General features: G+C 43.3%; 1 protein-coding gene and 1 long non-coding RNA gene across 2 annotated transcripts in view; both read right to left on the reverse strand.

Annotated features, from left to right (window-relative positions):
- Positions 1-20,811, reverse strand: part of LOC306961413 — a 148,724-nt gene that overhangs the window by 6,730 nt on the left and 121,183 nt on the right. The gene's annotated exons all lie outside the window — the stretch shown is intronic.
- LOC306960458 (uncharacterized protein) lies at positions 3,407-20,266 on the reverse strand (the record flags this gene model as incomplete). Its single annotated transcript, XM_079552888.1, has 7 exons — positions 20,211-20,266; positions 18,597-18,970; positions 13,310-13,838; positions 12,180-12,886; positions 10,319-10,439; positions 4,673-5,040; positions 3,407-3,946 (listed from the first exon to the last, which is right to left on the reverse strand). Exons 2-7 carry the CDS (start codon positions 18,951-18,953, stop codon positions 3,407-3,409), a joined length of 2,622 nt encoding a protein of 873 aa, XP_079409014.1. The 5' UTR covers positions 18,954-18,970; positions 20,211-20,266.

Raw genomic sequence — 20,811 nt, forward strand, 5'->3', positions numbered from 1 at the left:
CTCATCACTACACCGAAGACCGCTGCAGAAGCTGAGAGATGCTTCTCAACATTGAAACGTATCAAAACTTTTCTCAGGAACACCATGACCCAGGAGAGACTGAATGCACTTCCCATGCTGTCAATGGAAAAGAGACAGAGATGACTGACTTTATTCAAAAAGTCATAGACAAATTTGTAAAACAGAAGGAAAGGAGGGCCACATTTAGGTTCAAGTAGTGGTTCTGGACTGTGTACCAGGAACCACTAATGCGGTTGTGTTTTAGTATAGATTTGTTAGATTAGATTAGATTAAATTAGATTAGGTTAGATTAGATTAGATTTTAGGTATTTGTTTTTCCGTCTACAGCTGCGTCCCCCCCTAAAATAAAAATCACCAGCCGCCACTGCTTCTATGGTCTGCTGTCTGCTCAGGGTTTGTATGGTAGTGTAGTTTAACTGTCAACATGTACTTCAAAAGTATAATGATCATAGAAATAAATAATTAAACGTACAATAAAACATTGTAGTAAAAATGGTAGTGACAACAGGGAAGTTCGATATAGAATAGGCATGTTTAATGTGCCTTTAAAATACTCTGACATAACTGACAATTACTGTGTTGCATTTAATATGATTGGAAACAGAATAGAAAAGATGACTTAAGATTGGTATCTGTAAATATCTGAAGGCAAATACATGTAAAGTGATGCCAATGGCGATGTCTGACTGTATGATTTTGAAATGCAAATATTAACTTGGTACATGGTGTATGCACATATGAGCTTTTTTGTTTCCCCCTACTCCCTGTGAGCATACAGTGTTTAAATTAACTATAATTAACTATACTATAGTACATCCCCTCCTGGAACCGACACCTTAACGTGGTGGAGGGGTTTGAGGACCCGAATGATCCTAGGAGCTATGTTGTCGGGGGCTTCGTGCCCCTGTTAGGGTCTCCCATGGCAAACAGGTCCTATAGTTGACGGGTCAGACAAAGAGCGGGTCAGAAGCCACTTATGAGAGACCAACAGGCCCGAGAATCGTGAGGCCGTCCTTCTGTGGACCCACCACCTGCAGGAGGAGCCATAAGGGGCTGGTGCAATGTGATTTGAGCAGCTCCAACAGCTGCCCCCACAACAAGTGGAAGAAGATGGATGGATGGATGGATGGATGGATGGATGGATGGAACTATAGTACAATGAACTATCGTATGGTCAGAGGCTGCAGGGCTGAATAGAACTACAACGTCTGTTAGGGTTTGTTAAGTTGGACCCATAAACAGACACAACACCCAAAGCGTGGATCGAAGTGAATTTATTAACAAAAAATGTCTTCATGGCTTGACTTGGTCCTGGGAGTAGCTCCAGGGCAGGCTCGGGTACTAGAAGAAATAAAACAATAAAAAATAGACTGGCAAACAGTCATAGACTACTAGATATCACTGAGCAGAAGTACCGCAACAGAGAGGAACACTCACATGTGGACACAGGGATGATCGTGTACTACACTGACTGGTGTAACTCATGTTTTGTTGAATATAATTGATATAAATAAAGATTTTCCAAAACAATCAATTTTCATACTTCAGAATTACACCGTCACATTTAAAATATACACAGCATTGTTGTACGTTAACTTTATTTGAACTCTTGAATTGCTGAACATGCTGGACTTGGCACACGGAAGAATTATTTAGTATTGCTCCACAAATTGGCAATCTATCTTCAATGGTTTGCCCTGAAAACAGAAATATTATATCATAAACACACGTGACATCATTTCTACATAACATTGAAAAACAATATGTAAAGTAGCTATGATACTAAAACTACAGCTTTTGCCTTGAGAAAAGTCTGCATGAGTAAAGTTAAAAGGCCAAGTATTTCAATGTTTAAACCACAAACTCCCAAACTTGCCTACTAATATTACATTATTTACACAGTGACTGGCCTTGACTTGAGTCCTTTTGCGATGTAAATGCCACTTTTTAAGAACCAACATCACAGTGTCAGGTCTGCACATTCATGACTAAATGCAATGCTAACAACAACATTAGCTTAATAAAAACAAGTCCAGTGAATGGCACAGCTACGTGCTGTTAGCCTCGTTTTATTTGATACACTCGTATACGTCGTATAAAAGGTGCTGTTGGGACAGGCTTGTCAACGGTGCAGTTAAGCCTCTGTGTCTAGGTCGTTGCCAAGGCAATTGCTAAGAAGTGACACAGAGGATGAAGATTTCAATGGATTTAGTGATTTGGAGTGAGATGGAGAGTTTGGTATGTTCTTTATGCTATAGTCATCTGAACTGTTTATGTGACGTGAACATACCAGACACCCATTTAGTTCGTTGTTTATGCTTCATGTAGCTAACCATCAATGTGTTAGCATACCGTACGCATATTCATACCCCATTGAGACCCAAGGACAGCATCTCAGCTGCCTCTCTCTGTTCTGACTACGTGTACAGGGCTGTAAAAACTATATCATTCGGTGTGAATCTCTTTGACTTCCTTACTTGAGCGAGACATGGGAATAGCTCTGAATGCAGCATGTCGCCTCTCTGAATTTGTGCTATTTTGATTCTTGCTCTGGACACGATCTGCTACTCTCCGGGAGTTTTTGTACGAGATTTAAACTTGCACACGTCTTATAGTCCAGAAAATACGGTGTGCATGTGATGTCCTAACATAGCATGCATTCCATCCCGGCAACAAATTGAGTGGCTAGTATGCAATTTCATTCTTTCATCTGCCTTTTATTTAAGTCAGGCATTGCTGATTGGATTTTTGAATATTGCAATGAAATGTGCGATTGATTTGAAAGTGATCCGAGCTTACCCTCATGTTTTACAGTAACAGCAATTAAGGACACAGGTAGGTTGAAAAACAAAGAGGTGGACCACAATTCCAAATTTCTCAATTTATTCACTAGAATATATTTTGGTTTAGTTTTCTTTTTGTAAAATAGGTTTTTCCATTTGTTTTAACAAGGTGTTCAGAACAGAACAAAACAGAAGTTTGGCTGCACACAATGCGTGAACATGAAAACCAAGCGTGTGGAGATAACGATGTGATGCAAGGCAGCCATGGTGGGCATACTGGACACAGCCTCAAAGAACACACAACCGCTTCCTACATCTGTTTAAAAGGCAAATGCTCAGAACAACACTGGACCATTGGGGCCACACACACCCAATCCACAGCTGCTGTCAGCATGCACTTGGCACGCCCCCCCCAAAACCGAAGCAATACCGCCCTCGTGAAGCACCGCTCCCAGTGGGACCAAAGCAAGAAGTGCAAGAGCTATAGGAAGAGCACTGAGGAACTGGTGTTTTTATAGTGAAGTTCAGCGCCCCCAGTGGACAGATGGAGAACTACTCTACTAAGGTAGATGCCACACAAGCATCTTCAGTCCAGAAAACAATTAGGGTTTTAACTCACACTGCGGGCCATCAGGGTCCTTTGCCAAGTGTCCACAGCAGCCACAGCCACCCTCCATCTTGGTGAGGTAGAGGAGTGGTTCCATGATGCAGCTCAGGTCCATGAGAAGAAACACACTCACAATGATCTTACATCGGTAATCCACAAAGCTGTAGCGCGACACAAAGGGCATGAGAGCGACTGCAGGCAGGTAGTTAACCACGCTGATGGCCAGGATGATGATGACCATTCGCAAAGCCTTCTTCTTCACTGGGTGCATCTTCTCCTTCCCCGCCACCGAGCGCCGCAGCGTCCAGATGATGGACCCGTTGGAGAAGAGCATGACGATGAAGGCCAGGAGAATAATGGCGCTGAAGAGCTCATCCTGCACCAGCATCGTTTTCACCAGACTCTTGGCCACTCCGTACCCCAGAACCAGCCCCCACACCAGGACAGACACCAGCGCTCGCAGCTTGTTGTCCCGTACTCGACTGAAGACCACCGGATGGACTACGGCCATGTAGCGGTCCAGGCCTATGCACACCTACAGAAAAGAAAAAAAAGAATGGACGGCACAGTGGTACAGCGGTTAGCACTCATGCTTCACAGCTAGAAGGTCCCCTTTCTGTATGTGTCTGTATTAAAACAACGGCTTGACATATGTCACTTTGCATGTCATAAGTCTATATCATATATTAGTTTCACATTGTAAGTTGAATTACAGAAATAAATGAACCTTTTCATGATATTCAAATTTTCCTTGTTTCACCTGTACTTTATTGAGTACTAACATAGACTAACATAAGAAGAGATCGTCTTACTAAGAGCATAGCTAGTCCAGATGACTGTGCTTCCGGCAGCTCCAGGGTTTTTCCCATTTCTTAAAGCCAAAAGTTTGTAGCGTCTCCTTCATTGCACATTTGAAATATACTCCTCCACTGGACATTGCAACTCATTTTGCCTCAATCGTGCTGGTATTGCACCAAAAAGAGTCACTTACACGCACTTCTCCATTATCATACATAGTAAACTCCACTTGTATCAACTAAATGTATAAACAAAAGATTGGACAGCACTCCGAGTCAGGAGAAAGTTTTATTGTTTGTCAAGGAGTGCTGTCCTTTCTTTTGTTTATACATTGTTCCCAAGAATAAACACCCAGTCAGAGACTCCACTTCTTGCCCGGACCTAGCAAACACTGGCGAAGGGAACGGCGCTTGTGAGAGGTGAATTAAAACCTTTTTTTCTCATAATAGGGGTTAAGACTCACGAGGAAGAAGGGAGCAGAGTCCTTGACCCCGTAGGAAAAGCGTTGGAAGTACCAGATGTACTGGTCGTCCAGGACCACACTGTTGACCAGCTCTATGGGCGTCATGAGGCAGAAGTAGGCGTCCAGCACAGCCAGGTTCAGGAAGAAGACGTCAGAGGTGGACGTGTCGCTCTGCCGTGACGCGATGTGCCAGATGACCAGCAAGTTACAGGGAGTACCCAGCACCAGGTTGAGCACTTTGGCACCGTAGTAGAAGATGTAGGCGTACGGTGCGACTGCACACTCCGGGTACAGGTACCACAGTGGGCGGGAGGTGCTGTTCCTGCGCTGACCACTGATGTACGCGTCCGAGGAGTTCATCTTCCTGACTGATTGTTAATAAAAGAGAGTAGGCAGACGTCAGGCAGAGCAGATACATGCACAGAGAGACTGTGAGGACAGAGCTGTACACACGATACTATGCGCTGGGTACATTGTGAGAAAGGAGTTTGGGAAACAGCTAACAGTTGAAAAAGCAGGACTTTGAACTGAACAATTTACACAATATTTAATTGCATTATTTTCCCGCTTCATCACATCAGTTCCAAAGTGTCCAGTAACTACAGATTTACAGTTGAAGCACAACTGCAGCATAGGGATTATAGTGAACACTAAAATTGCAATTTCCATTACTGCCGTAGCCCTTCTCTGAACCCACAGGAGTGTGCTGAGCCTTACCTGGTCCGGTCCCGGTCAGATCCCAGTGTGTGGGGGAGGCAGACTGGGAGCGGGCCTTTTATAGGGAGAGTCTGGACATTATAACTCCAGTTGGTCACATATGGGCAAGTCTTTTCATGTTTTGAATCTGTATTTTGTGTCTGATGTAACTGGAGGAGTGTAAAAACATGTGATGCAACGGACACCTGACTCTTGGTTACTGTTAAGAGTCTATCGCAGGGGTCATCAACGTGGTGCCCGCAGGCACCCAGGGGCCCTTTGGGGCATGTCCACTAGCCCTTGGGACTTTTTCTAAAGTGTAAAACACTTCATTTTCTTGAATCTAATTCTTAAAATTACAGTTATTTCGGTTCTTGTGACTCGGTATGAGTTTAAAATAAAGCTATTTTAATATAATATGGGGTCAATATCCTATAAGTGAACAGTGTACGTTTAAGTCTTTAGGATTTGTTTTTAACTAGTAGCCCTCAAACAACTTAATGCTCTTAAAGTAGCCCTCAGCTGAAATAAGGTTGGTGACCCCTGGTCTATCATATAACTGACAGAGTACCACAGGTCCACCACACAACAGTCTATGACGAGAACCAAAGGAGTACCATAGGAGTTCTACATGAGGGAAAACCTACACCAGCTTCTCCAAAGATATTTTCGCTCTCGTTTCCCTACATTAATGAGTATTTTCACTGACTAAAGTAGAGTACAAGGGAAATATTTGTATTAGTAATAGCGTTGTTATATAGCAATACCATTTTTCCCTTTCCGATACCGATGCCAGGGTCAAGGCACTTGCTGATGCCGAGGAACTAGCCCATACCAATGTGAACAAAACACAAATAAAAATACATCAATGAGAAGGAGAGAGAATCTGAGGCACTCCGATTAATAAAAGTTCTTAAAATTGAATGGGACGGTGCCAACGCGTTTGGGTCGCATGGCGACCTTCTTCAGGGCATTCAATGATTACAAATGAGCACAGGTGTGCTTAAATATACAAGACCTCAGTCTCCTGATCTTGTGATGATGAACGAAAACACAGAAAGATACGTTTTAAAACTCACATATGAAATGATGATGTGGTATGCAGTAGATGGAGCAACAACAAAAATTGAAAATGACAGTCATGTACTGCATATACAGTAGGAATCTATAGCACCCCTACACTATGTGGTCGACCGCTAAACATACAGGATACACAAGACATAATAGAAAAAACATTTGCATGTTTTACAAGTGATATTAATAATTTCACATAACTTCACATTCAAGAATACAAAATGAAAGTAGGTGAACAACATGGAGAAAGGGCTCCTAAAGAGAAAACGAGGCAGGGGCCATTGCCAGAAATACTGAGTTGTTGATCTCCTCGCTCAGGCCAGGGTATTTTGTCGCCTGCAATCCAATAGGTTTCTGTCTGTTCCAGAGTGCGTAGTCTATCTCCTGCTCTTTTATTGTTATGACCGAGTTCAATTACCATGACCGTGAGGTGACTGTGGGGTTACATTGTGTGGAAGTCTGAATTTTTTTTGCGATAGGATAGTTGAGGTTCTCCGTTCTTATGGCATATGCTCCGAAAATTTGTCTCTCAATTCTCATTCTAGTCAGACCAACATAAAAGCAACCACATTTACAGTCGAGGCGATAGATTACATGAGTGGAATTGCAGTTTGCTGACCAATTTGTCTTTGAGGGTGGGGTCCCTTCTCACCGCAAACTTGATCAGTTTTACGGACTGGTGACTGGAGGTGCAGCAGTGTACAGGACAAGAGCCAGGGGTAAAGTACACAGCCCTGAGGAGTTCCAGTGTTTGTAGTTTCAGCAGAGATGATGAAAGCCCTCCTGTTGTAGCACGGTGTCCAGGATCTTCGCGTTCCTTGTTTCTTCTCATCAGCAGCACTAGCTCGTCCATCTTGTTGGGAAGAGAGCGGACATTCGAGAGAAATTGCCAGGTAAAGGCGCGCGTAACTGTGCCTGTGAAGGGGTCCCGGCTTGCTTTCCTCTCACCTCCTCTACATGGATGACATCAAGCTGTACACTAAGAATCAGCAAGCCATCGTCTCACTGATCCATACCACCAGGATCTGCAGTGCTGAAATGGGAGGCATGGTTAGTGCTTCCGCTTCACAGCTAGAAGGTCCCGGGTTCGATTCCCACCTGGACGGGGCCTTTCTGTGTGGAGTTTGCATGTTCTCATGTCTGCGCAGGTTTCCTCCGGGTACTCGGGTTTTCCCTACCACTAAAAACATGTATAATAGGTGAATCCATGACCATCAACCTAGCTCCAATTCATGGAGATGGGTCTCCGGACGTGTCACTGCCGTCTCCCACTGCTCCTTACGTGTTACCCCAGCATCATCTGGGTCAAATACAGAGGATAAATTTCCCTACGGGGACGATAAAGTACACAAACAAACATCGGGATGTCATTCGGACTAGAGAAGTGTGGTCGGACGATGACTAAGAGAGGGAAGGTAGTCCACACAGAAGCAAATGGCAACCTCGAAGAGGTGACAAGGAAAGTGGCTACGGCCAAATACCTCCAACGAGTAAGGCAGGTCCGAAGAAGCAGCTCAATGGCAAGAACAAGTCCAGTTGACCAGTTGTACAATGTAAGACTGAATGCAAAAAACAACGTTTTATTAACAAACTGAAGTTCTAAACGGAGGCCAGCTTGTTCAGTGGCGATCTGCAATCTTGCCTCCCGTAAGTGAATGCATTTTCTCATTAATATTTGATAGGCTCTTTATACGAAAGACGAACACTCTTAGAAATGTGTGTAATTTTTTTTGTGTTATTTCCCACCTCTAACTAGAGGTCATGTTGGAATTAACCTTGCTAATTGAAAATGTGATGTAAACTTTTTACACATAGGCTGAACCCTGTTAATTAAATGTAAAATCCACATACCAGCTACAAAATAAGCTGTGCAAATTCGGATGTTATCCAGATTTTTTCCTTCCAAATTCTAATTGAGGCTCGCAACCCCATAATCTTCTCCTTTATTTAGATGATTGTTCTGCTTACTCTCCCTTATTATGCACTTCTCTGGGTTAACGTAATACTGCAAAGTAGTTTCTCTGTCTCATTTATTGTGACAGCTGAGAACGCAACACTAATTAATAATTTTGCTGTTTCAAACCTTGCGGTACTGTTGGCTTTGATAGATAGGTATATGGGTATTGCATCGCCATCATGTCCAGCTTCGGATAAGTCACCCCTGACGTCATCCACCAGTCAGGAACCGGTCTAGCTGCAAGGAGGACCTCACGATAGGCGCACTGCAGCCGCAAGGAGGCATCGGTGAGTTGAGTGTGCACAGGCTAGCCCGTGTAAATGTTGCTCAGAGCTAACAGGTGTGTGTCTTAGTGCCCTCGGCGTTGGACTCCCTGCGTACATGATGGGGCATTGTGTACAAGACCTGTGGCGTGCCAGGTTCTGCGCCTCCCCCCCCGGTTTTGGGGAACTCCCTTGTACTTCATACTGTCCATGTTACGACCATTGAAACTGTCAAGCTGTATGCGCCTTGGACATAATGTATGAGTGTCCAAAGTAATTCTGCTTTTAACCAAAATGCCAAAACGAAAAAGAGAAATAAAGTAAATACCATGTTTCTGTCATAATTAAGCCTGATAAAAACCTGTGTTGCCCGCTAGTAAAAGTGGAGTAATGTTCACATGCATTCGAAGTTTGCATCCATGTGGGTCTGGGGCCTTCAGCACATTTGCTCTGTCTGCAGTACAGGTACGTGCCAGCCTGGAATAGAATTTTGTGTGTGGTGCTTTAATGGCGTTCTGTTCTATGTTATCTGTGGTAGACCTGTTGTTGTCCGGGTGCTCTTCAGTGGTACTCCTGAGTTCCTCCTGTGCTAATCTTGTGGTAGATCTATGGTATCCCTACAGTTGCACGAGCACCTAAACCATCACAAACAGTTGGAGTAACCAAGAGTCAGATCTTGCGTGATGTCTCTGGGCTGCAGAGGCCTTGCATCACATGTTTTTACACTCCTCCACTTACATCAGACACAAAATACAGATTCAAAACAGGAAAAGACTTGCCCAATGCGACCAACTAAAGTTGTTATGTCCAGACTCTCCCTGGGGTCCTAGGATAAAAGCCCTGCTCCCACTCTACCCCCACACACTGGGATCTGTCCAGGACCTGACCAGGTAAGGCTCTGCACATTTCTGTGGGTTCAAAGATTTAAAATAAATAATATAATATAATGTGAGAGCTGGGGCAAAACAAGTTTTAAAGGAACAGGCCACCGTTTCTACATACTGAGATATGTTCTTGCCTGAGCTTAGATGAGTTGATGTGTACCTGTCTGGTCTTTGAGCGTGCGCTTAGTCATGCACAAACACCAAAGGTGTTGTTAACATTTGGCCTCTCCCAGTATATTCCTATAGCTCCAAACGGGGGTGAAGAAGCTATCACGCTCTTCCACGGGCACGCACAAAGACCAGACAGGTATACGTATCAATGTATAAGCTCAGATAAAAAGTAGTAGTAGATAAAAGGTTTTTCTCAGAATGGAAAAACGGTGGCCTGTTCCTTAAAGAGAGACTATGGGCCCGATCTTGTGTTTCAAAATGCAGTCACCTCCTCTTACGACGCCCTCTTGCAAGTAGCAAAGACGCGTAGCGCAATAGCAACATCTCAGTTCGCTAGAGGCCTGCGCACCCGGTGCGCCAGGCACAAGATCTGGCCCTGTGTTTGAAAAGCCCTCTACATGTAAAGCTGTAGTGTTACGTAAACACGTGTGCAGAGGTTAGCACTTGTGCTTCACTCATAGAAGGTCCGGCGTTCGATCCCCGGGCGGGGCCTTTCTGTGTGGAGTTTAAATTTCTCCCCGTGTCTGTGTTTAGATTTTCCTTCGGTTTCCGCTACCAAAACATGTACAATAGGTTAATCCTCCAGCCAGGTGATACTTACCATTAACCTGGCTCCACAACAGGAGATGGGTCACCGTGCACAACACTGTGGTCTCCCACTGCTCCTTACGGGTCGCCCCAACGGCATCGAAGGAGGGGTCAAATGCAGAGGATAAATTTGCCTACGGGGACAATAGGCAAATTTAAAGTAAGGTAAGGTATACATTGCCATACCGTACTGTACCGTACCATACTGTACTGTAAACTTGGGGGTTTGCAAGATGATTTTGAAACAATATATTTTACATTTTCACTTTGATTTTGGTGTATTCTTGAAAACAGGCTATTTTTGTGAAATTAAGCCAAATATCAAAATACAGTATCCAAACTCCAATCCAACATCATTAAACCAGATGATGACTGTTTCACAAATTAAATTAATATAGAAGCTAATAACATTTTACAGAAAGAGTCCCAAAGCCAGACCCAAAAGGCATCTGTTTGATAATCTAAAGCTCTCATTTATGATGCGATAAGAGTTGGCTGTTCATGTGAACAATAAACTCAAAATGTCACAATTCTGCGATTTTTCATTTTATTGATTACTTACTCTCTTCCAATACCTCTGTTAAATGGTCAAATGGTCTCATTTAGGGCTGCACCGATATCAGGATCGGGAATTGGCTCGATACCACACACCTGTACTCATACTCATTAATGTGGTCGTGTACATCTACTCAGCTCCTCTCAGCTGGGGAGAGCAAAGAGCAACACACAGGAGAATTCTTCAGTGGAATTACAATATTCCAATGCAATATACTTTACTCAAGGAATGTAAATGAGTAAAGTAACTAATTGCTAACCAATCCGCTGTACAAAAGTCTGTTTTTAAATCGTCTTCTATAAAAGAATGTTTAAGAAAATGCCTTGTACTTGTATGGGCATTCGGTAGAGGCAAGTACTCAAATCAAAGTACTTGTACTTGTATCGGTTTTAGAAAAAGTGGTGTCTGTGCATCCTGTCTAGCTCAAGGACACAACAACATTGTGCACCTGCGGGATTCGAACCGCCCACCCTCCAATCACAAGGGGTGGGTCGGCGGTTGGAATCTCTACTATCTGTCGCCTCAGGCACATAAAGCAGAGAGCATTCTTCTCCAGTGGACCCAGTACTTGGCTCTAGTCTTAAATTGTTCCGTCTTCATTCACCAGGCCTGTTATACTCACACCCTCTTCACCTGTTATACTCACGCCCTCTTCACCTGTTGTACTCACGCCCTCTTCACCTGTTGTACTCACGCCCTCTTCACTTTCTATACTCACGCCCTCTTCACCTGTTGTACTCACGCCCTCTTCACCTGTTGTACTCACGCCCTCTTCACTTTCTATACTCACGCCCTCTTCACTTTCTATACTCACGCCCTCTTCACCTGTTGTACTCACGCCCTCTTCACCTGTTGTACTCACCACCTGTTATACTCACGCCCTCTTCACCTGTTGTACTCACCACCTGTTATACTCACGCCCTCTTCACCTGTTGTACTCACGCCCTCTTCACCTGTTGTACTCACCACCTGTTATACTCACGCCCTCTTCACCTGTTGTACTCACGCCCTCTTCACCTGCTATACTCACACCCTCTTCACCTGTTATACTCACGCCCTCTTCACCTGTTATACTCACGCCCTCTTCACCTGTTGTACTCACGCCCTCTTCACCTGCTATACTCACGCCCTCTTCACCTGTTATACTCACACCCTCTTCAGCTGCTATACTCACGCCCTCTTCACCTGTTATACTCACGCTCTCTTCACCAGTTGTACTCACGCGCTCTTCACCTGCTATACTCACGCCCTCTTCACCTGTTATACTCACGCCTTCTTCACCTGTTATACTCACGCCCTCTTCACCTGTTAAACTCACGCTCTCTTCACCAGTTGTACTCACGCCCTCTTCACCTGCTATACTCACGCCCTCTTCACCTGTTATACTCACGCCCTCTTCACCTGTTGTACTCATGCCCTCTTCACCTGCTATACTCATGCCCTCTTCACCTGTTGTACTCACGCCCTCTTCACCTGCTATACTCATGCCCTCTTCACCTGTTGTACTCACGCCCTCTTCACCTGTTGTACTCACGCCCTCTTCACCTGCTATACTCACGCCCTCTTCACCTGTTATACTCACGCCCTCTTCACCTGCTATACTCATGCCCTCTTCACCTGTTGTACTCACGCCCTCTTCACCTGTTATACTCACACCCTCTTCAGCTGCTATACTCACGCCCTCTTCACCTGTTATACTCACGCTCTCTTCACCAGTTGTACTCACGCCCTCTTCACCTGTTATACTCACGCCCTCTTCACCTGTTGTACTCATGCCCTCTTCACCTGCTATACTCATGCCCTCTTCACCTGTTGTACTCACGCCCTCTTCACCTGCTATACTCATGCCCTCTTCACCTGTTGTACTCACGCCCTCTTCACCTGTTGTACTCACGCCCTCTTCACCTGCTATACTCACGCCCTCTTCACCTGTTATACTCACGCCCTCTTCACCTGCTATACTCATGCCCTCTTCACCTGTTGTACTCACGCCCTCTTCACCTGCTATACTCGCGCCCTCTTCACCTATAAGTCACGCCCTCTTCTCCTGTCACTTATGTATTCAGTAGCCTACTATTCATATCTCCTTTCAAAACAATGGGGACCAATCAATCGTGAGCTCAATGATATGTGGCAAACTTTATTTCAATAGAATCCAATACATTGAATAATCTTGGGACAGATAATGCGGACACTAACTCATATTTTATAAATACTATGTTAACTCCTTTAGCTATTGAAAATCTCCCATACTAAACAAATACAACGTGTATTATTTATACGTATAATACAGTTCAAATCTAATAAATCAGTTATTGGTTGTAAATCATTTTTTGTTTTAGTGTGACAATGTGCAAAACATAAATGATAAAATTGATTAATGTCAACATATCTTTCACAGAACCACTGAAGAAGCCGAAAGGGACATTTATGGTTTTTGCTCTTTGCCCTTCTGTGGAGGCCCATCTGAGCTCTCAGCCCTGTGTCTGCAGCAGCCACAGCCGCCCTCCATCTTGGTGAGGTAGAGGAGTGGTTCCATGATGCTGCTCAGGTCCATGAGAAGAAACACACTCAGAATGATCTTACATCGGTAATCCACAAAGCTGTAGCGCGACACAAAGGGCATGAGAGCGACTGCAGGCAGATAGTTAAACACGACGATGACCAGGATGATGATGACCATACGGAAAGCCTTTTTCTTCACTGGGTGCATCTTCTCCTTCCCTGCCACCGATCGCCGCAGTGCCCAGATGATGGATACGTTGGAGAAGAGCATGACGATGAAGGCCAGGAGAACGATGGCGCTGAAGAGCTCGTGCTGCACCAGCACCGATTTCACCAGACTCTTGGCCACTCCGTACCCCAGTGCCAGCCCCCACACCAGGACAGACACCAGTGCCCGCAGCTTGTTGTCCCGTACTCGACTGAAGACCACCGGATGGACCACGGCCATGTAGCGGTCCAGGCAGATGCACACCTACGGAGAAGACAAAGAGTCTTGACTAACAGAAAGAAGGTCCCAGGCCATGTGAGACACTTCTTTGTAAGGTTTGTATGTTTTTCCAAGATCTGGAGGGGTTTCTCCTGGGCCCTAAAGATGAAGCTACATGAATCTATCAATAAGCCGGTCTTCACACAATATCCCGTGGGAAATGGAGGTCAACAGCCTAGGCTCCTCCTTGGTGGAGGAAGTAATGAGGTTATTCTGAATCTCCATACACTTCTCAAAAATGTTTAAGCTATAGGATTTACAGTGCCTCTCGTTAGTATTCATACACCTTGAACTTTTGCACATTTTGTCATGTTTACAACCCTAAACATAAAGATTTTATTTTTACTTTTTTACTGAACGTTCACACACAAGTAGCAGACAACTGTGAAGTGAAAGCAAAATGATACATTATTCTGTTATTTTTCAAAAAATAGAAAACCGAAAAGTGGGGCGTGTATAAGTATTCATACAGATGAATGAATACTTTGTGGAACCCCCTTTTACTGCAATAACAGCACAAGTCTTTTGGGTTCTGACTCTACAAGATTAGCACATGTAGAGACTGACATTTTAGCCCATTCCTCTTTACAAAACAACTCAAGCGCTGTCACATTAGAAGGAGAGCGTTTGTGAACAGCAATTTTCACATTATTCCACAGATTTTCAATAGGATTTAGGTCAGGACTTTGACTGGGCCATTCTAACACATTAATATGTTTTTATTGAACCATTCCATTGTAGATTTAGCTTTGTGCTTCGGGTCATTGTCCTGCTGGAAGGAGAATCTCCGCTCCAGCCTCAGTTCTCTTGCTGACTCCAGCAGGTTTTCCTCCAAAATGTCCCCATATTTGGCTCCATCTATGTTCCCAACTATTCTTACACTCTCCTCAGTCCCCGCTGACGAAAAGCAGCCCCACAGCATGATGCTCCCCCCTGTATATTTTAAACTGGGGATGGTGCACTCAGGACCATGAGCAGTGTTAGGTTTGCTCCATACATAACATTTTGCATTTGGGCCAAAAAGTTAAATTTTTGTCTCATCTGACCAAAGCTCCTTCTTCCACATGCAGCTGTGTCCTCCATATGACTTCTAGCAAACTTCAAACGGGATTTCTTTTGGCCTCCTTTAAATAATGGCTTTCTTCTTCCACTCGTCCATGAAGGCCAGATTTGTGGAGAGTACGACTTATAGTTGTCCCATGTACAGATTCCCCCAGCTCAGCGGCAGGACTTCACAACTCCTCCAGAGTTATCTTGGGGCACTTGGTTGCATTTCTTACCAGTGCTCTCCTTGTTCGGTCTTTTAGTTTAGGTGGACGACCACGTCTTGGTAAGTTTGCAGTGGTGCTATACTCTTTCCATTTCTGAATGATGGATTGAACAGTGCTCCGGGAGATGTTTAAATCTTGGGAAATCTTTGTATAACTTAATGCTGCTTTAAACTTCTCCACAGCTTTATCCCTGACCTCTCTGGTGCTCCTTGACCTTCATGATGTGTTTTAGTGACCAATACACTCCGACCACAGCTCTGAGGGCCTAAAAGAAGAGCTGAAATTATTCTGAGAGTAGATTACACACAGGTGGCCTCTATTTAACCGTTAGGCCAAGGTGTGAACATTCTGGAGTCATTAGGAATGTTTTAACGGCAATTTAATGCACTCAGAAAATGCTGTATGAATACTTATGCACGCCCCACTTTTCACTTTTCTATTTTTTGAAAAATAACAGAATCATGTATCATTTTGCTTTCACTTCACAGTTGTCTGTTACTTGTGTGTGAACGTTCAGTAAAAAAGTAAAAATAAAATCTTTATGTTTAGGGTTGTAAACATGACAAAATGTGCAAAAGTTCAAGGTGTATGAATACTAGCGAGAGGCACTGTAATGATGTGGGTAAGTGTCAGTGTCAGAGATGATATTTACTGTGGGAATAAAAAAAACATTCTATGGGAATTTGGCCAAATACTTTTTTTCTCCCTCTGTATTTACATTTACTACATATCTCATAGTTTACACGAGGCGGACAAGCATTGACAATATGCCTAATGAGCGCTTTTTCTTGAAAGAAAGAATGACTTTGTAATGAGTAACGATATCTGCTCAGTAATATTTTCACTTTACTGTGCGGATGTTGAACTACTCCTGGTATTATTACGCCTTACAATATAGTTCCCCTTTTATCCGCTTAGAAAATCCACATTGTTTAATATTGTGTAATTATACTTTATAGCGTAACACTTCACATAACCATATTTAAGTAAGGAAAACCTGGAAGAACTTGGTAGCTTCTATCTTCACCTCATTTGGAGCTATAGAGGAGGTGAGGCTAAATGCTAGCACCGTCTGCGCTGTGTTTACGTGATAGGAGGCACGCATGAAGACCAGACAGGTACAAATGAACTCGTCTAAGCTCAGGTAACATATCTCAGTATGTAAAAACGGTGGCCTATTCCTTTAAGGATGCAAGATGGTTGTGTATTGTGGATCTTGGGGGTCTCGCATGGTGGTACCTCCAGGTACCAGGTCGTGGAGTTTTGAATCTGCAACTGCATCATGGTCACCCAGGCATCACCAGAATTAAAGCATTAGCACAAATTTATATTTGTATTATATTAATCATTTCTGAGGAAAATAAATAAATTTTATTTATTTATGAAGTACATAAATAAATAATGTACTTATTTATGAAGTACATTATGAAGTACATTTGGCCAACAACGTTGGTACAACGTTCTTGGCCTGCATAATTCTAGACCTAAATGTTCACCTTAAAGTGAGTTTGCTTAAAGGAACAGGCCACCGTTTTTTGTATACTGAGATGTGTTCTTACGTGAGCTTAGACAAGTTGATATGTGCCTGTCTGGTCTTTACATGTGTGCTCAGACACGCTAAAACACCAAACATGTTGTCAGCATCAACTCGACTAAGCTAAGGTAAGAACATATGTAAAAACGGTGGCAGTTCCTTTAAGGATAGTAGGCTGGTGCCCAATCTTAAAGGGATATTTAAGGATTTTTGATAGGGCCTTATTTCCAATGTAAGAGCCATTTTGGAGGTCTTTTAGTTCTGTGTACCGCCAGCCACTAGGTGGCACTGCACTTCCTGTGTGTCCAGGTGAGCCTATTTAAGGGGCTGAAGGGAGTGGCCTCAGTGCTGCAGAGTGAAGGCATACAGTTTTTGACCGTGGTATTAAGCTATTGAAATACGGAACTAAAAAGGATTCTTCACTTAACACAGGAGTATTAGTACACCTTCTTACTTTGCCAGCCTCGCAGACAGTGGTACAGGGCCGCTGGCCGCTACATCCTAGTTATCCAGAGTGTTGTTGATTTCTGGAGATTTTTTTTTAAATTTGTGCAGTTCTTATATTTGCAGAGTTTAGTGGTGCTAGGCTAGTGCTAGGCTAGCGCATGTCTATGGTAACTAATAGCCTGCATTAAAAACCTCTTCAAAATCATGGGCTCGTCCTCCAAACATTGCCATTTCTGATTTGTAGAAAGCTCCTTTGTGAATTCCACGTGTAGTAATTCGGCCGCAGGTAAACAAACTACTGTAGATCCGGTAACCGAGCAGGGTTAGGGTTAGCAAGTGTCGTTTATATACATTTTAACCTGTTCAGGCCCGCTGTCCCTGATGTCACTGATTCCAGTTCCATTTACTTGCATACAGTATTTAGGCAAATTATATTTCGACCAATATAGACATGTGGCACAGATTTTTAAACAGGCACTTCTGCCCAAAACATCTATTCCAGTCATGGAACAACATCACATAAATCAAAACATTAATTAAGGACAGACATTTTTTTTTTTTTAAACATGAAAACCGAGCATTGAAATTAAGCATTTCTCCAAAATACTCAACTAATATATAATTCAACAAATATTTCAACAAAATACTGTTTTTGGAAAATTTGGCTCATTATTTTCAATTTTCACGGTCACAAATGACCTAAAATACTCCACAAATGAGAACATCTTCTTGTAAACAAACTTTTAGGCAATTCCAGTTCTGTTCCCTTAATCCTAATGACTATTCTCTTCAAAATGAGCCATTTCCCAAAGAAATCCATTGATATTTGTGCTGGCAGTGCTCAGTGCATACCAGAAGCACATGTTAGCCACATTAGCATTTAGGCACAAACTTGTCTAAAATGTCCACAGGGCCATTGATTTCACATTGGACAGTGGGATATCTGAGTACAGGTCATAGGTACATTGTCTCTGTCCAACAATCTGCCACAGTCCAGATCAACAGTGAATGCAGACGTGTAAAAGCTCTTTTCTGAGTAAACAAGGCAGCCATTTTGTTTCGGGGGAAGGGTGTGACTGACGCACCTTTGTGCACTGAGATAAATATGGAAAAGAAATCACCCACTTCATTTTGCTTTAATTTAGTCCATTTTTTTTTTCTCACCTGTTTAGACAGGTCTTCCAGAACACATACTGATCTGTTTTGTTTTGTGTGCTGGTGTTATTCTGAATCCCACATGTTTTCTCTGTGTTTTCATGTAAAGCACTTTGGCCTGTTGTAAAGTGCCATAGACATAAACTTTCAGGAATTGATAGATTGATTGATTGATTATGCTGTTTAAATGTTGCCTATTACATTTATCCATATTATAAAATGTATTTCATAGCTCCACAAAATCCACCTAAATAGCAGAAGTGAGACTTGATTTCTAGAACACCTTATGCATTAGTTCACCCACTTGTATTTCTGAAAGTAATTGAAGAGACTCACGAGGAAGAGGGGGGCCGAGTCCTTGACCCCGTAGGCGAAGCGTTGGAAGCACCAGATTTTTCCGTTGGCCAGGAGCAGCCGGTTGACCAGGTCTATGGGCGTCATGAGGCAGAAGTAGGCGTCCAGCACGGCCAGGTTCAGGATGAAGATGTCGGACGTGGACGCGTCGCTCTTTCGTGACGCGATGTGCCAGATGACCAGCAGGTTGCAGGGAGTACCCAGCACCAGGTTGAGCACTTTGGCGCCGTAGTAGAAGATGAAGGCGTGCGGGGTCGGTGCACATGCTGGGTAGTGGTACCACAGCGGGCGGGAGGTGCCATTCCCCTGCCCACCACTGCCCGTGTCTGAGGAGTTCATCTTTCAGATAGTTAATCCTGTCAGGAAGAGTTGCAACATTCTTATCATCATGTTAGTTTTCAGCGGTCTATAGTCTGCTTTGGCCCGGCGACTGTTTGTGCCCCCTCTCTTAAGCTTCATTTGTAGTTTCTGTGTTCCACATTGTTTCACTGGATACTTTTCTACATCTTTGCTGTGTTTTTGCGAGGTTAAGTGGATTTTTTTCACTGCAGAGAGTCTGTAAAGTAAAAGTAGTAAACAAACAGCAGCTACAGACATTTGAGACCTAAAATTTCTCCTTCTGAAACACTGAGGCCCTGTCCAGGTGGGAATCGAACCCCGGAGAGCAAGAGCGCTAACCGCAGTGAGCTGCACACGAGGAAGAGGAAGGAGGAGGAGGACACAACAACAACAGCATGCACCTGCAGGAGCCACGAGACAACAAGGGAGTAGACCTGTGCGTTTGAAGAGTGTCTGTGAATGGACAGTTTTATGGATGAAGTCACTACAGCAGCCAGATAATAACATGGGCCGCACCTCTGCTGTTGCGGACGAATAAATGATGACGCTCTGAGCCTGTACTTTCAAATATTGTTTTTCTATTTCAGCATCAGATTGAACGTTTAAGCCATTTAGAGAGATTTTTTTTTATTACATAACCCGAAAACTGATCATAGCAGACGTTGATAATTTAGCTTCTGATTTCAATTTGAAAAATGAGTTAACGAATGATGCATGGATTGGTTTGGACGCCTTTTACTTGAATGACTGCCTTAACGCGGTGTGGCAGATTTTGTGTTTTTTTACAAGCTGTTAGACAAAATCATCATGCAAAGTGAGATATATCAAGCCTGTATTTGTTATAATTGTGATAATTATGGCTCACAGCTTGTAAAAACCCCAAATAAAACTTTTCAGAAAATTGTAATATTTTGAAAATGGACTGCAAGCCATAATCATCAAAATTATAACAAAGGCTTAACATATCTCACTTTGCACGTCATGAGTCTATGTCACATTTTAAGTTGAATTACAGAATTAAAAGAACTTTTTTCACGATATTCAAATTTTCCGAGTTTCACTTGTACACGACAGCCGGAACACCTGCAATTACACTTAGTTTGTCTTTGTTTAACTTTAATGTGCAATAACCTGTACTCACATGTGTAATTATATTCTTGTTACTTCTTGCAACTACATATGGAAGTCACGGGCATTTTGATCATTCATGTGTAAAGTAAAGCTTAGCCCATCAATGCAGTGTTCCTCAGAGCCTACCTGGTTCAATTGTGGTTGAATCCTGGAGTGGTGCGGTCCCGTCCCCAGGTCCCGATCAGGTCCCGATCAGGTCCAGGTGTGCTTGGAGCAGGTTGGCAGCAGGCGTTTTATCCCTCTGGCTTCAGGTTCGTAAACGTGTGGCGTTTGGGCAAGCCTTTTCATGTTTTGAATCTGTATTTTTTTGCCTGATGAAACTGGAGGAGTCTAAAAAACATGTGATGCAAGGCCCCTGCAGCCCTGAGACTCCACGCAAGAGCTGACTGCTGGTTGCTGTCGAAAGTGTCCTCGGTCTTGGAGCCTCAAAGGAACCACTGCAGTAGCACTGCCTGAATTCTCGGCTTCTTGTCCAAGCGGGGATGCGGGGTTTTTGTTCATCTCTAATGTGTGAAAAATTTGGAATAATTTGGGGAAAAATAGGGGAAAATTGTGGCAAAAATAAGGAAAAATTTTGGAGAAAAAATGGGGAATAAATTGGGTAAACAAATGGGGGGAAAATTTTAAAATGATTTGGAAGAATGGGGCACACTCTGAGCAAAACAAAATAGAAAAATAGAGTCAAAAAAATTAGCCAAAACAATGAAGGAAAAAAAAAAGCATGATT

This window comes from Gobius niger (genome assembly GCF_951799975.1).
Source record: "Gobius niger genome assembly, chromosome: 3".
Taxonomy (NCBI): Eukaryota; Metazoa; Chordata; class Actinopteri; order Gobiiformes; family Gobiidae; genus Gobius; species Gobius niger.